At 39.3% G+C, this 14,764-nt stretch overlaps 1 protein-coding gene across 3 annotated transcripts in view; it reads left to right on the top strand.

The window, feature by feature from the left end:
- The window catches only part of SLX4IP (SLX4 interacting protein), a 205,837-nt gene that overhangs the window by 128,644 nt on the left and 62,429 nt on the right, over positions 1-14,764 (top strand). For all 3 annotated transcript variants that reach the window (XM_023217854.2, XM_023217853.2, XM_023217852.2), the window contains 2 exons: positions 5,285-5,374; positions 9,800-9,920. In XM_023217854.2, the coding sequence (XP_023073622.1) occupies positions 5,285-5,374; positions 9,800-9,920 (211 nt within the window). The remainder of the gene's footprint in view (positions 1-5,284; positions 5,375-9,799; positions 9,921-14,764) is intronic.

The following is a 14,764-nucleotide window of genomic DNA, read 5'->3' as shown; positions in this document are numbered from 1 at the left end:
CTGCCAACAATGCCCTGTTTTTCTGCATTGAGACTCTTTTCCATCTCCAAAGCATGCGAGCTAGTCAGGCTCTTTCTCTGCATGGGGTGTTGTTCATTTTTCCTGCTGCACTGCTTGCCCTGTTTGTCAGTACTTGACTGCGACACCACCTTCCCTTCCCTCACCTTCCTCGGGCAGAGCTGTCACTCCACTCCCTCTGGTCCTTGGGTATGTGCCGTGGTCACACACGCCACAGTGCCCGGCTGCTGCCCCTCCCTCTCTCAGGGCCTGGCTAGTGCCCCTGTGAAACTCAGCAAGTGTTTCAGATGATCAATGAGTGCGTGAGAGAATGTGGGGACCTTTCTACATCTCTTAAGAGTTCTGAGGCTGCTCCAGAGATGGCTTTGTGGGTGAGAAATGTTAATATTTTCACCCTTATTCTTATATTTAATATAAACACAAAAGACAAGACCTCCCACCTCTGAGGACTTAGAAATAGTGTGAGTTGCACCTCTGGAATTCTTAGGAAAGAGATAGGAAAAATAACCAACACGCTCAGTTGGCAGTGAGTTTCCAGTGAAGTAATCCTAAGATTCTTGTATTCCCATTTCACAAAATATGAAAAATGACTGGTGGTTGTTGGTGATGGCAGAGTCGTTGCTACTCCAGAATAGGGAGAGAGGAAGTTGTTCTATGATGTATCAGTGCACTGGGCCGAATAGGAATGGCTTTGTCCCCGGAAAGGGCTTAGAGCTCTCGCTTTGCGGACAAGGCTGTGATTTGCCCAATACTTGGGGCTAACTCGTTCTGTCATTTGTTTTTTCATTTGTTCTTCCTTTCATTAAATATTACTCATTCACTGAGGGCTGGTACTGTGTTGATCACTGCGGATACAGGGTTGACAGAGGTATAGACCTGTCTCCATGGAGCTTGTAGCCTAGGGTGGGGGCCTTACCTGGACCAGTCATTTAATGTAGAAATAAATAATCACATGAAGAATGGGCTGGTCCAGAGCAGGGAAAGAGAAACTTCAGAATCCCTTCACAGAGTTGGCCACACTCCTACTAGGGTTCGAGGATGCATAGGAGCTCAACAAGAATGGAAGCAATGAGGCAAGTTGTAACGTAAGCCAAGGATGAAAAAGTCAGGCGCAGGAGACAAAGACGTGGACCTCATTAGAGGCTTGTGACTTGCTGCTCTGAGCTGCAGCAGGAGTGGACTGATCCGATTTGTAGGTTAGAGATTGCCCGGATATGCATTGAGGGTTCATCCAGGACACCGATAGATGTGACTGTAATCTTCCAAGTGGGAGAAGATACAAGCAACAGAGCAAGAGAGAAGTGTGTTGGAGAACTCTCTAAAAAATTAAAATGGACAAGATGCGTGACTGATTCCGGAGGGTTAGGGAAAGGGAGGAGTTGGGGGTGACTCCCTGGTTGTTGGCTGAATCCTCTGGGTGGAGGGGACAGAAGCCAGACCAGACCCTGGCTGGGGACTCACAGCCCAGTGCATGCGATGTGAAGCTATTCCTAGCAGCCTATTGATTGCTCAAGAGGTGGCTTGGCCTCTGTGGAGTGACCAGTTCTGGGTGGAGAAAGAAGTGATGGTTACCATGTTGCTCCTCTCAGAAGAAAGCTGGAGAGCCGATCTTCTGAGACTAGAAATAACCGTCTCCTAATTAAGGAGGAGGAGAAAGGGAGGCTGTGCTGCTGGTAGTGTAAGAAACCCTGTTTTTTTTTTTTTCTCACTTCTGTTTTCTCATGAGAGACAAGAAGAAAAGCTTTCAGAGCAGGGAACTTCAGAAAGGCAGAATACCTCTGCCTAGTGTGGGAGGGAGTTCAGAGAGCTCAGAACTGCAGGCTGAGGAGGGAGAGCCCCCTGCGGGGGAGGGGACTGCCTACCAAACAGTGGAGGTTTCCAGAAACCCCAGGAAAGTCTGATCACCACAGGAAGATTTGACAATTTATTTTTCTAAAAAGAGACATTCTACTCAATCTGTTTATTTTCAAACTTAGATTAGGTTATTTGTGATCAGGATCACAAAATGGTGAGAAAGATACCAAATTGGACTTTACTATTAGGTTAATTCTTCAGAAACCTGCTGTTACAGTTTCAATTCAAGTTGCTTAAGTTTAAGATCCACCCCCCCTCCTTTTTTTAAAGAATTAGTTTTGCGGTGGTGAGAGGGTTACAGGAAAAAAAAAAACAGAATTGGTTTTGCTAATGAAAAGGTAGCAGTGAACTTGGGTTTAGATTAAAAAATCAGGAAAGAGCAACTGTAGGAACCTGCAATAAAATGTGTTGAGACATATTTTACCACTTTGGAAGGGCTTTTATTCCAGAATCCCTGGAACTTCAATGGGCTTGTGATTGAATTCAGAGGCCAGTGAACTTGCATGGGAAAAAGTTACATCTTTATTGTGACCAAGTTCTAGTAAATTTAGTTTTCCTTTTTATTATGAATGTAGGATTCATAAAACATAATGTGTTGTGTTTCATGCATTTAAAAATATTATTCCGAGCAAGTTTCATCAGCTTCACAGTTGACTAAATAAGTCCATGGCACATGAAAGGTTAATATTCCATGGCTAAGATCCTGTAGTTGTGGCATGCGACCTCCACCTGGTGGCAGCATACTCCTTAAAGGTTAAATTCTATAACCAATAGTTGAGAAGAACTTTAATAGTATACTTGAGCGGTTTTCAAACATTTTTTATTACAGCCCACAATAAGAAATAGGCTTTCCATCATAACTGAGTACACACTTACTTACATTTCACAAAACAATTCTTGATCTTACCATATGACACATTGATATTTTGTATTGCATTCTAATATTCTCTTCAGTTCTCTTTCATTAAAATAAAATGCTGATTGCAACACACTGAACTGTAACACACTAAAGTGCACTCTTTTACATCCTAGGAAACCATCTTTCAACGTGCTTCACAGTTTATTACCCAGTAAACTTCATTTTGGTCTCCCACACATTTTCAGGGATGTAATACCTGCATTTTAAATAACTGCCAATAAGTATGAGTGCATTTTACACAGTGTTTAAAAATTGTTTATTATTGATGTATAATTTAAATATAGTGAAAGGAACTGATTACAGTGTATACATAACATACCCCGTCAATATACAGAGTATTCTTATCACATACAAACTTCCTTTGTGACAGTTCTCACCCAGTTTTTTACCCCCCTGAGAAATTACTGTTTTGATTCCTTTCATCACACATGGATTTTGCTGTTTTAGAATTATATATAGATGAAACCATACAGTATGTGCTCTTTTGGACTGGCTTCTTTTGCTCAACCTAATGTTTTTGAGACGAATACATGTCGAGTCTATCAGTAGTGTGGTGAGTAGCGTTCCATTGCATGAATATGGCACAATTTGTTCTCCTGTTGTAGACTTTTGGGTTGTCTTCACTTTGGGTTATTATAAATAAAACTTCCATGAATATTTGCATACAAGTCTTTGTGTGCACATATACTTCATCTCTCTTGGGTAAATACCTGGGGAGGAATCATTGGCTCAATTGATAAGTAATGTACGTTTAACTACAGGAAACTGACAAACCCATTTGCCAAAGTGGTTAGACCATCTTACATTTCCACTGGGAAAGTATGAGAGTTTGGGTTGCTCCATATCCTTACCAACATTTCATGTTATGTCAATCTTTTTAATTGTAGTCATTCTGGTGGGTATTGTAGTTGTATCTCTTGGTCATTTTAATTTTAATTTGCCTGATGACTAATGATATTGAACACTTTTTTTCATTTTCTTATTAGCCATTCATTTATCCTGTTTGTGAAGTGTCTGTTCAAACTCGGGTTTTTTGGTTTTGTTTTGTTTTTTTTTTTTAAATATCAGTTTGTAGGAGTTCTTTACATATTTTGGATACCAGTCCTTTTTGCCAGATACATGTATTTATGAATACATAGATACATTTCTCCCAGTCTGTAACATACCTATTTTATTAATGGTGCTTTTTTGGTTAACAGGAATTTTTAATTTTGAAAATTTAACAATTTTACAATAATTTTTCTCAATATTTGGTGCTTTCTGGATCCTAAGAAATCTTTTCCTAGTCCAAAGATCAGGAAGATAGTTTTGGCTTTTTCTGTTTAGGTGTGTGATCCATCTCAAATTAAATTTTGTGTATAGCGTGAGGTAGGTGTCAAGTTTCACTTTATATTTACATTTGATGGTCTAACCATTTGTTGAAACTACTTTCCTTTCCCTGTTGATATATAGGACAGAATTAAAAAAAAAAAAAAAAAAAAAAACTGTCCAGCCAAGGAAGTGAAAAAACTGAACCTCTGGGTCTCATAAACCGAACCTCTGGGTCTCTCAGACCATCCCCAACCTTGGGGTCCCATTCCTTACCAAATTAGTTTGTTCACAGTTATCTTGTGATTCTCAGGAATTACTTCACTCATATGTGAAGATTTACAAGTCAGCAACTCTTCACAGGGTCTGTAACTGTGCTATCCAGTATGGAACCACTAGCTACATGTAGCTATTTAAATTTAATTTAAATTGTATTAAAAATTTAGCTTATCAGTTACAATAGCCACATTTTGAGTGCTCAGCAGCCACATATGGACACATATGGCTCTCTTACTGAACAGCATATATATAGAGTATTTCCATTTTTTTCTACAGTGCTGGACAGCGCTAGCCTATAGAATAAGAACAGAGTCAGGCTTTGTACACTTTTGTAGCATACTTTAATGAATTTTTTGTTTTGTTTTGTTAACTACCATTCAGTATCTATTTTTCTCTTCTTGCTTATTTCTCATTCTTCCATGTTCCTATTTCAATTCTAAAGTGTACCGTCCTAGCCAATCCTTTTGTCCGTCTAAAAATGCAGGATCTTATATCTGTTCTTTGCTGCTTAGAAGAAAGAATTCCCCTGGCTGTGCATGGAATCATTCTTTTGTGGAGCCTACCTAGTACTGACCTATTTAACTTCTCTCAATGCTTGACGTCTTCCAACTGCTGCCAGGATGCCTGGACATCCCCTTTCAAGGTGCAGCCCAGAGACAGATTATTTTGTCTTTCCTGTCTTGATTAACATTGCATCTCTCCTTAGCATTTCTACTATAAATGTTAAACTTAGGAAAAATAGTAGATTATGACCTGTAGCCATGTTCTTTATTAAGAATTCTGTCTAGTAGTGAACTTTGTTGCCATTTCATCATGAGCAACCACATAGGAATTTGTGAGATTTTCTCTCATTGTTTGCTGGGCATGAGCTGCACAGACACTGACTCTGCCATTAATATCTTTCAGTGTGGGAATTTTGCTGTCCTCGTGGATCTTCATATCTTGCCGCAAGGTTCAAACAAAGATACAAGCTGGTTTTCTGAACAGAAGAAAGAGGTACAACAAAACTTTCTGCTGTTTAATTGCAAATAGCTGCTGCTGCTGCTACAAGAAATATTAGCTTTTTCCAGCTTTCATTTCTATTAGTGGAGGAAAATGTTGAGTATTTAATTCTTGAAAAACAATTTTATTCCCAATGACAGACACATATGCGCCCACTTTTTTTTTTCTTCAGAAACTGACACATTCATATACTTCATATGATACTCTATTGTTTAAGCCAGACATTTTATACCTCTTTGTTTTGGGGGAAGGAGTTCTATATATTAAAAAAGAGAAGAAGAAGAAGTTAAAGTGACTGTTGCAGGTAATCAGGGATTTTAACCTGACTGGTTGTGAAGGATAGCCTGAGCACCTGAAGCAGGTGTGGCGTTTAACACAAGGCTGAACCTTCACACCCATCTCAAAGCCTCAGCTTTTATTTTCTATCATCCTTGTATTATCATGAGCCTTTGACAAGTGAGGAGATACTTGACCACTTTTCACAGTGGTCAGTCAGGAAAGCCAGTAGCCTTCCTGACTTAGGGGCTTAGCAGAGCGTGATGTTGGACTTCACTGAGTCTCAGCCTCCTCATCTGAAAGTGAAGAGGTTTGCCTAGATGCCAGATCCACTCCTGGTTCTAAGTTTCAACAGTCCCACCCAAGTGCTGCTTGTAGTGGAGGCTTACAAGCTGCACTGAGCTCTCACCATTACTTTGCCTCCTTCTCCGATCCCTGCTCTCCAGAGAGCAAGAGTAACCAGCTTGTGGCTTTTACGTATCTTTAAAAATATCATTATCCATGATGTCCATTTGTCACAGTTGCTTTTTAGAGTGAGAAATAAAAATAAAATGTGTTAAAATATAGTATATGCAAAAGAAACTATTGACAGTGGTGGGGAAAAAAAAAAAAAGCCACCCTTTTCTGTGATAATTGCTTTTAATCAGCTTTTGGAGATCACCAGGAAAGAGATCCCCACCTCCCAAAAAAGATTTTATAGGATAATACATTTTCATTCAAAGGATAATATTATCAAGACTTTGCTGTCATTATTTTACAAAGAATACCTGGTGACCTAAAGTTGAGGAAAGGAAGGCACAAGGTTATGTATGGCAGGATTTATCATTCAGGTAAAATAACTGTAGACTCTCCTCTTCATGACTTTTAAATATTTAGCAAGTCAATCAACATCTCCTACTGCCACTTACCTTCATATAATTCCACTCTTTAGCTTACTAACACATGTTGCTGTGATTCAAAACTATTCGCTCGTTTCCCCAAAGTGACCAATAGTCACCCAAGGGGACCTCACCCCGAAATCTTCTGACTTGGCTTAAATTAACAATGTTATAAATCCACCATTCCAGGCCCGTTCTCCATTCCCTTTCAGCTTTGGCACCTTAGACCTTTATCAGCCTTAGACCTTACTTGTTAATATTGAGTCCGTTTTGCCCAAGATTCAGTTAATTTGGAATACTTGAAAATAAAGCCCTGGGTGTGTGAATCACCTCATAGCCAAAGCATGAGGCTAGGTTTTTTTTTTTTTTTTTTTTTTTTTTTTAGGAGCCACATGCAGCTGCGTGGATGCTCATAGTACCTACTTGAGGGCAGCAGGGCATGACTTAGCAAAGCTGCACAGTGCATGACAGGACCTGCAGAGCAGTGCTGCGCTGGCAGCTGCAAGGGGCAGGTCACTCTAGCAAGCTGAGCTGGCCACTCAAAACCAAATAGTCAATTTGCTGCTGCTTCTTTAATTTGCCCTTTTAAAATGTGTATTGGCCAGGCGCAGTGACACACACTGTAATCCCAGCACTTTGGGAGGCTAAGGCAGGCGGATTGCCTGAGCCCAGGAGTTCAAGACCAGCCTAGGCAACATGGTGAAACCCCATCTCTATAAAAAATAAAAAAGTAGCCAAATGTGGCGGCTTGTGTCTGGAGTCCCAGCTACTCTGCAGGGTGAGGTGGGAGGATCACTTGAGCCCAGGAGGTTGAGGCTGCAGTCAGAGCTGTGATCATGCCACTGAACTCCACCGTGGGCGGCAGAGTGAGACCCTGTCTCAAAAAAAACAAAAACAAAAACCAAAAAATTCGCTGACGTTAAAATTCCTCTGGGATCATTTGTGTGTGTGTAAGAAAGGAGAAAAGCTAGTTGAGGAAAGGCTATGACTTTAGCTTACGTTCAGTGTCCCCAGGCTTTCATCTTTTTTATCATTAGATCCTCTCATGATTGGGATTTCATGAGCAACCAATTTGATTGCATTTTAACAGCCATTTTATATCGTGAAACCCTGAGAATATCCAGTTTCTTTTTAGAAAGAAGAACTAATTACATGTATTAACCATATGTTTATTTTGAGTGCAGCACAAGTAGTCTTTGTACCCAAACAGTTGAACTCAAACTGTTCCATTTGTAAACTTGAGGAAGCGAGCACAGCCCGTTAGCCTAGAGATGCCCTGTGTATCTCTCTCTTGCGCACTGATTTTAACTTGTTCTTCTTGTCTGCCCCTCAAAGGTAGCTGAGAAGTTTTCTTTTCTCACATTGTTGTTGTTCTGCAGAGAAAGCTTCGCTAAGTGTGGTGTGGTCAGTTACTGGTGTCTGTCACACTGCACTTGGTCTACCTTCCATTCGTCAAACTGACTCACGGAAGGAAAGGCCCATAGCTAGAGGGAGAAAATTTGTGCGTATGAGCCTTTGCTTTATTTTTGTCATACTATTTTTAGTTTTAGCCTTATAGGGCATTTATGGCCAAATTTTAGCAATCCTTGTTTCCATGTATGTCTTTCACATATTTTTTAGTGCAGTCATAGTTGAACTCTGCATGTGAAGCAAAATTCTTTGTTTAAAAAAAAAAAAAAAGCCTATGAGGCGGCAAGGCTGCCTTTTTGTTGTGTGAACAATGCCGAAACACTCAACTGTAAAGGGATATCTCTGTATTCCATGAGGCCCTGCATCTTTGGGCTGCAACATGAAAAGCAGGAGAGAGGAAACCAGTGTTTGTGTTTCATCTAGAAACTCACACTCATGAGTTAAATCAAGGGTTTTCTGTACTGTTTGAGGGATATAAGTGTTAGTAATAAAGGAAAAGTTTTGCTATCATTGCTCCTCAGAACAGCTAAAAATTTTGTTGTTTTAGTTTGTGAAGATTCTAAGAGCTGAGATGACATTGAAAGAAACCAGCAAAACAGGTTTGAGGTGACCTGGGCAACTCTGAGTTTGCTGCAGTCTTTGGGAATTAAACAGGAATCATCAGTCCTTAGACATCAGTTCTTAATTTAAATTAAGAAATTTAGATTTGTATGTTATTTTACTCTCTTTTTCTGCATTAGGTTACAATTTCCTATTAGTGCAGGAAACAACTTCAAAGAGTATCTTCCCATTGTGTGGTTGGGCTTAAATTTTTGTTTACCTTTGCCATAAATAACACCAAAACAATAAAACAATTATATTTATAAGTCATAAAACAATTGACATATCCAGAAACTTACCAGTAATAAGGAATACTGAAACTGAATTAAAACCATGTGTTTCTGTTGCCTAATAAGTGTTCATCTACTTTAGAGAAATTACATTATTTTCACTGTTAATACATGAGTGTAGTGCATTTTTACAAAAACAAACTGGCATATACAGTATCATCAGGAGCGTAGAAGAAAATAGGATTAGTGATTTCCAGTTATCTGCTTAACTCACTGCTTAACAGTTTCCTTCTTCAGTAGATTTGTAAACTCAAGACCAGAAACTAATGAATGATGGTGTTTAGATTTAAAAAAATTTTTAGACCAAGTTTGAAAACTGGGACAGTTTATATAAAAATTACTGTTTCTGACTCCTTTTGAACAAAGATCTAGCAACACTGTGCCTGTAAACATGAAACAGTCCCCTGAAACCATGGGGGGCTGCTTGCTGTTGACTGGGCTGTGGTGTGGGTTCCCCATGCCGTTGCACCAGCAGTGGACGAATATGCCCTTACTCCTGGCCCCGTCCCCGTCTACAGTCCCCTGGCTGGCCACACTGGGTGTTTCCCTGGGGCCCTGATGCCAGCCAGTGTTGGCTCTTCTTGACTTATTTCTTCTATTTGTCACAGTAGAACTGATTGATAATTATATGAAAGCATTCTTTACCACACTTACTACCTCCTTACCCTGATGTTTACATTGAAGTGTTTTTATCTTTCTTTTAGAAATATGAAACTCAGGCAGAAAGAAATGAAATGACTTTCCCAGATCACACAATGAGCCAACATCATGGTTTCGAGCAAACTTCAGTAGCAAATTTAAATTTGTGATGTTATTCATGAGCACACATGACATTCCTTTCAACATTCATAGCTAAATTAAAAAGCAAACAAAATGAAATGTTCATTGTTGACTTTTTAATAGATATCATGTTAACTTTTTTGCATTAAATTCTAAGGTTATATCTAATTTTTTATGTGCTTTAGGAAGTCTGTTTACTGTTAAAAGAAACCATTGATTCAAGAGTTCAGGAGTACTTGGAAGTTCGCAAACAGCACAGGCCATCAAATGCAGAATTCACAAGATCCAGTCCCTTGTCCTTAAAAGGTAGGCACAGAGCACTTTGATTTTGGACAAAAAATAAATAGAATTTCTGCTCTGTAGAGATGGCAATTATGTTTGACTCTGACTGTCGTGTTAGTATAGTGATACATTTTAAAAACATGTCCTAATGAAGATACTTTGTTTGGGTAAAGAAAATTAACCAAAGAGTCCTCAGAACTTTTAATGATAGCAAAATGTATAAAAATAGCAAATAAAACATTCCTAAGGAAACTGTGAATTCTTTAAAGGATTGTTTTTTATTTTTAAGGTTTTTTTTTTTTTTTTTTAGTAGACATGTAATAATTATACATATTTATAGGATACAGAGTGATAGTTTGATACAGGTATACAATGTGTAATTTTCAAATTAAAGTAATTAGCATGTCTGTCACCTGAACATTTATCATGTCTTTGTTGCAAGCATTTAAAATCCTCACTTCTGTTTTTTTTAATATACAATAAATTAATGTTAACCATATTTACCCTATAGTGCTATAGAACACTAGAACTTACTCTAGTAGTAATCTTATATCCATTAACTAACCTCTTCCTATCCTTCCCTTCCCCATCCTTCCTAGTTTTCTAATACCCACAACTCTCTCCAATTGTATGAGCTCAATTTTTTTTTAATAAATAGCTTCTACATATGAGTGAGAACATGTGATATTTATTTTCTTATTTTCTGATTACATCATCAAATTTTAGTATGTCTATATATCTCCTTTTTTTTCCTTTTTTTTTTTTTTTTTGGTTACAGTAGTAACTTCTGAAGTGGTGATTTGTGAGATTTTGGTGCACCCATCACCCAAGCAGTATACACTAAACCTGATTTGTAGTCTTTTATTCCTCACTCCCTTCCCAGCCTTTCCCTCCGAGTCCCCAGTCTCTTGTGCCATTCTTATGCCTTTGTATCCTCATAGTTTAGCTCCCACTTATGAGTTTAGCTTTCCATTCCTGAGTTACTTCACTTAGAAAAATAGTCTCCAGTCGCATCCAGGTTGCTGAGAATGCCATTAATTCATTCCTTTTTATGGCTGAATGGTATTCCATTGTGTGTGTGCCTGACTGACTTCACTTAATTTCCTTTGGGCTCATCCATGTTGCTATTGAAACAGGAACAGATACCTTATCCCCCACACAGGGTGTGTGATGGGAGTGTGGCTCGCTTCATCAGTGCCCTGCAGCTCAAACTCTCAGGGGAATATACAGAACGGGCAGTTCGTAGGGAGCATGGACTCCAACCCTACAGCAGCAGCAGCGTCTAGGGTTGTGTGTGTTTACATGTCCTGAAGCCCCAGTGGGCGTGTGTTACAATGTGCTTTTTCAGTTTAGCCGTCTTAATCAGCTCAGTTAGGCCCTCTGCCTTATCTCAAGGACAGAGGGCTTTCTGTATCCCAGGTTCTTGCCTTCGTGTACCGGAAATATTGGATCACACGTGGGCTTAGAGAATGGGTGCAAGGTTTTATTGAGTGGAGGTAGCTCTCAGCCAGGTGAATGGAGAGGCCAGAAGGGGGATCGAGTGGGAAGGTGGTCTTCCCCTGGAGCTGGGCCTCCCAGCTGCGGGGCTCTCTGACTGCCCCTGGCAAAATTTCTCGTTATTCCGCTGTCAATGGCCTGCTGGAGTCTGCTGGTGCCTGTCTGCCGCTGTCAATGGCCGGCTGGTGCCTGGTGCCTTCCGTTCCTCTGCTCCTGTTGACGTCCAGCCGCCTGTGTGTGCCTGGGGGTTTTATAGGCACAAGATGGGGGGTGTGGCTGGCCAGGGTGGTCTGGGAATGCAACATTTGGGCGTGAAAACAGGAGTGCCTGTCCTCACCTAGGTCTGTGGGCACAGGCCCAAGGGCGGAGCCCTCACCAGGGACCCTACCCTTCTCTACCCAGCACTTCCTTGCCCCCCTCCCATATCACCGTGAATGACAGATTTTATTCTTTTTTTTTTTTTTTGTACATATTGCTGAATAGGATTCCATTGTGTATACATACAGCACATTTTCTTTATCCATTCATCTGGTGATGAACATTTAGACTGATTCCATATCTTAGCTATTGTGAGTAGCACTGCAGTAAACAAAGGGGTAGAGATCTCTTCAATATACTGATTTTCTTCTTTTGTTAACATACCTAGTAGGGAGATTGGTGGGATCATGTGGTAATTCTATTTGTAGGTTTTTGAGGAACCTCCAAATTGTTCTCCATAATGGTTGTACTAATTTAAATTTCCATGAACCATGTATATGAGTTCCTTTTTCTTCACATCCTTGCCAGCACTTGTTAGTTTTTGTCTTTTTGATAATAGCCATCCTAGCAGTGGTGAGATATCTCATTGTGGTTTTGATTTGCATTTCCCTGATGATTAATAATGTTAAGCAGTGTTTCATATACTTGTTGGCCATGTGTATGTCTTCTTTTGAGAAATATTCAAATCCTTTGCACATTTTAAAATCAGATTCACTTTTTGCTATTGAGTTATTTGAGTTCTTTGTGTATTATGGACATTAGTCCTTTGTCAGATTAATAGTTTGCAAATATTATCTCCCATTCTACAGGTTGTCTCTTCACTCTGTTGATTGTTTCCTTTGCTGTATGGAAGATTTTTAGTTTGATATAGTCCCATTTTTCTATTTTTGTTTTTATTGCTTGTGCTTTTGAAGTCTTACTCATAAAATCCTTTCCTAGACCAATGTCTTGAAGAGTTTTCCTTGGGTTTTCTTCTAGTAGTTTTTTAGTTTTTGGTCTTACATTCAAGTGTTTAATTCATTTTGAGTTGATTTTTGTATCCAGTGAGAGGTAGGGGCCCAGTTTCATTCTTCTGCATATGGATATCCAGTTTTCCCAGCAGCATTTATTAAAGAAAGTGTCCTTTCCCCTAATATGGTTCTTGGCACCTTTGTTAAAAATCAGTTGGCTCTAAATAAGTGAACTTATTTCTGGGTTCTCTATTCTGTTCCATTGGTCTATGTGTCTGTTTTTATAACCATACCATGCTGTTGTGGCTACTATAGCTTTGTATTATATTTTGAAATCAGGTAATATGATGCTTCCAGCTTTGTTCTTTTGCTCACAATTGCTTTGGCTATTTGGGTCTTTTGTGGTTCCATACAAATTTTAGTGTTATTTTCTTCTATTTCTGTGAAGAATGCCATTGGTATTTTGGTAGGGATTGGTTACATGCTTAGACTCTTACTAAACTGTCAGTTTCTAAAAGGTATGAGCATTGTTGACCCAACTTGACCACAAGATTGCTTTTCACAGATGACAGAGGTTCATTGTGTTCTAGGCTGTGTAGATCTAGACACCTGCAGGGACAAGAGGGACACACCATGGTATACCACCATCTTACATTGTTTATTAACAGCATCACTAAAAACGGAAATTGATTCATGCTTTTACTTTGTCATCAGTGCCAAAAACATCTCTGTATACATTTATCTGACTATTTTCAGCTGATCCTATAGTCTTCTAAGCCTGTTTCAAAACCAGGTTCAAAACCACTAACCAAAAAGCCATGCCTGTTTCCTCCTCAGTCTTCAGTTCTATGTCTCATGTTCCCTGAAAATAGAGTTGTTGTTTCTGTGTAGGTAGTTTGGATGAATGCGGATTGTTTATGCTTTTGTGTATATTGGATATCTTCTCTCATTTGTGTGAGTTCCTTACCTTTTTTTCCATTTCCAGATCCGTATAATGGAATATGCCTCAGCAGGGGTATATATACTTAATATACAACCCTGGATAAGCTGAAGTCTCTAGGCTGGTGACTTTGCTCATTGCTATAATAATAGTCATATTTTTTATGCTTTGAGATTTCTTTGTAAACAATTTGCATAAATGACTTGGAGGCTGTTTTTCCAATTATATGATACAAAGGAGTATGAAAATTATTCACAAACTTGGTCAAAGAACAGCATAGTACAAACATTGCCAATACCCTCATTGTTTTTAAGAGTTACCTGAAAATTTATTTCAGTAGATTCAGTAAAAATTATTGTAAGGCTTTTTAAAGACTTGACTGTCAATTCCCATCAATCCTACCTCACTAATATTTTTCCTCTTAACCTTGCCCATATTGAGTATTACCAATGTTTTTAATTTTTGCTAGACTGACAGGCCAAAAGTCAAAAAACGAGATATTGTGCTTTTCGATTTTTATTTATCTGTATTATAGTTTAGATTTGTGGTTTTTGCCTTTTCCCTCTTAATTTTTTTTTTCCTTTTGTCACTCCCTTGGTCAAGGCCCATCTTGATCAGCTCTTAAATTAATGCCACAGCCTGTGATTTTCCTCTTAATTCATCCACACCTGTGCTGCCAGGGTGGCCTTTTGAAGGCAAAAATGTGATAGCTCCTAGCTTGAAACCCTTTGTGGTCAGGAACCTTAGTTGCCTGACATTCTTTATTTCACTTTTTCTCTGCTTGAGACTAGCCAGAGTGGGTCTGGCTCTTAAGCAGAGAAGAAGTTGATTAAAGATATTAGATAGCTCACAGGATCTCGGGGAGTGCCAGAGAGCCCTGTTGTGAAGCTACACAAAACAGCCTCAGCCATGAGTCAGGGACAGCTTTGAGACATGCTCTCTGTGATGCTTATGACCATATATCAGAAACTTGGCTGAGCATCATCCTCTGCCCCATCCTGTAGAGACTGACTGCCCAGCCTGTGGCCACAGCCTTGTGCTGTTTTTTCCCTTCTGAGTCCTCCACAAGGCAAAACTAGATTTAATGACTGTCTCCTAGTTACAAGTGAGTTAGGGGAGGCAAAATGTTTGGCTTTTACCTTGGGAAATTGACACTTATAAGATGTGGAAAGTCATCAAAACATAGGATGATAGTCAACAGTTTTGAGTGGGTGGACACAAGT

The sequence above is a fragment of the Piliocolobus tephrosceles genome, chromosome 20 (assembly GCF_002776525.5).
Source record: "Piliocolobus tephrosceles isolate RC106 chromosome 20, ASM277652v3, whole genome shotgun sequence".
Taxonomy (NCBI): domain Eukaryota; kingdom Metazoa; phylum Chordata; class Mammalia; order Primates; family Cercopithecidae; genus Piliocolobus; species Piliocolobus tephrosceles.
The sequence above is the reverse complement of the archived record's forward strand: the minus strand, read 5'-3'. Positions and strand labels throughout refer to the sequence as shown.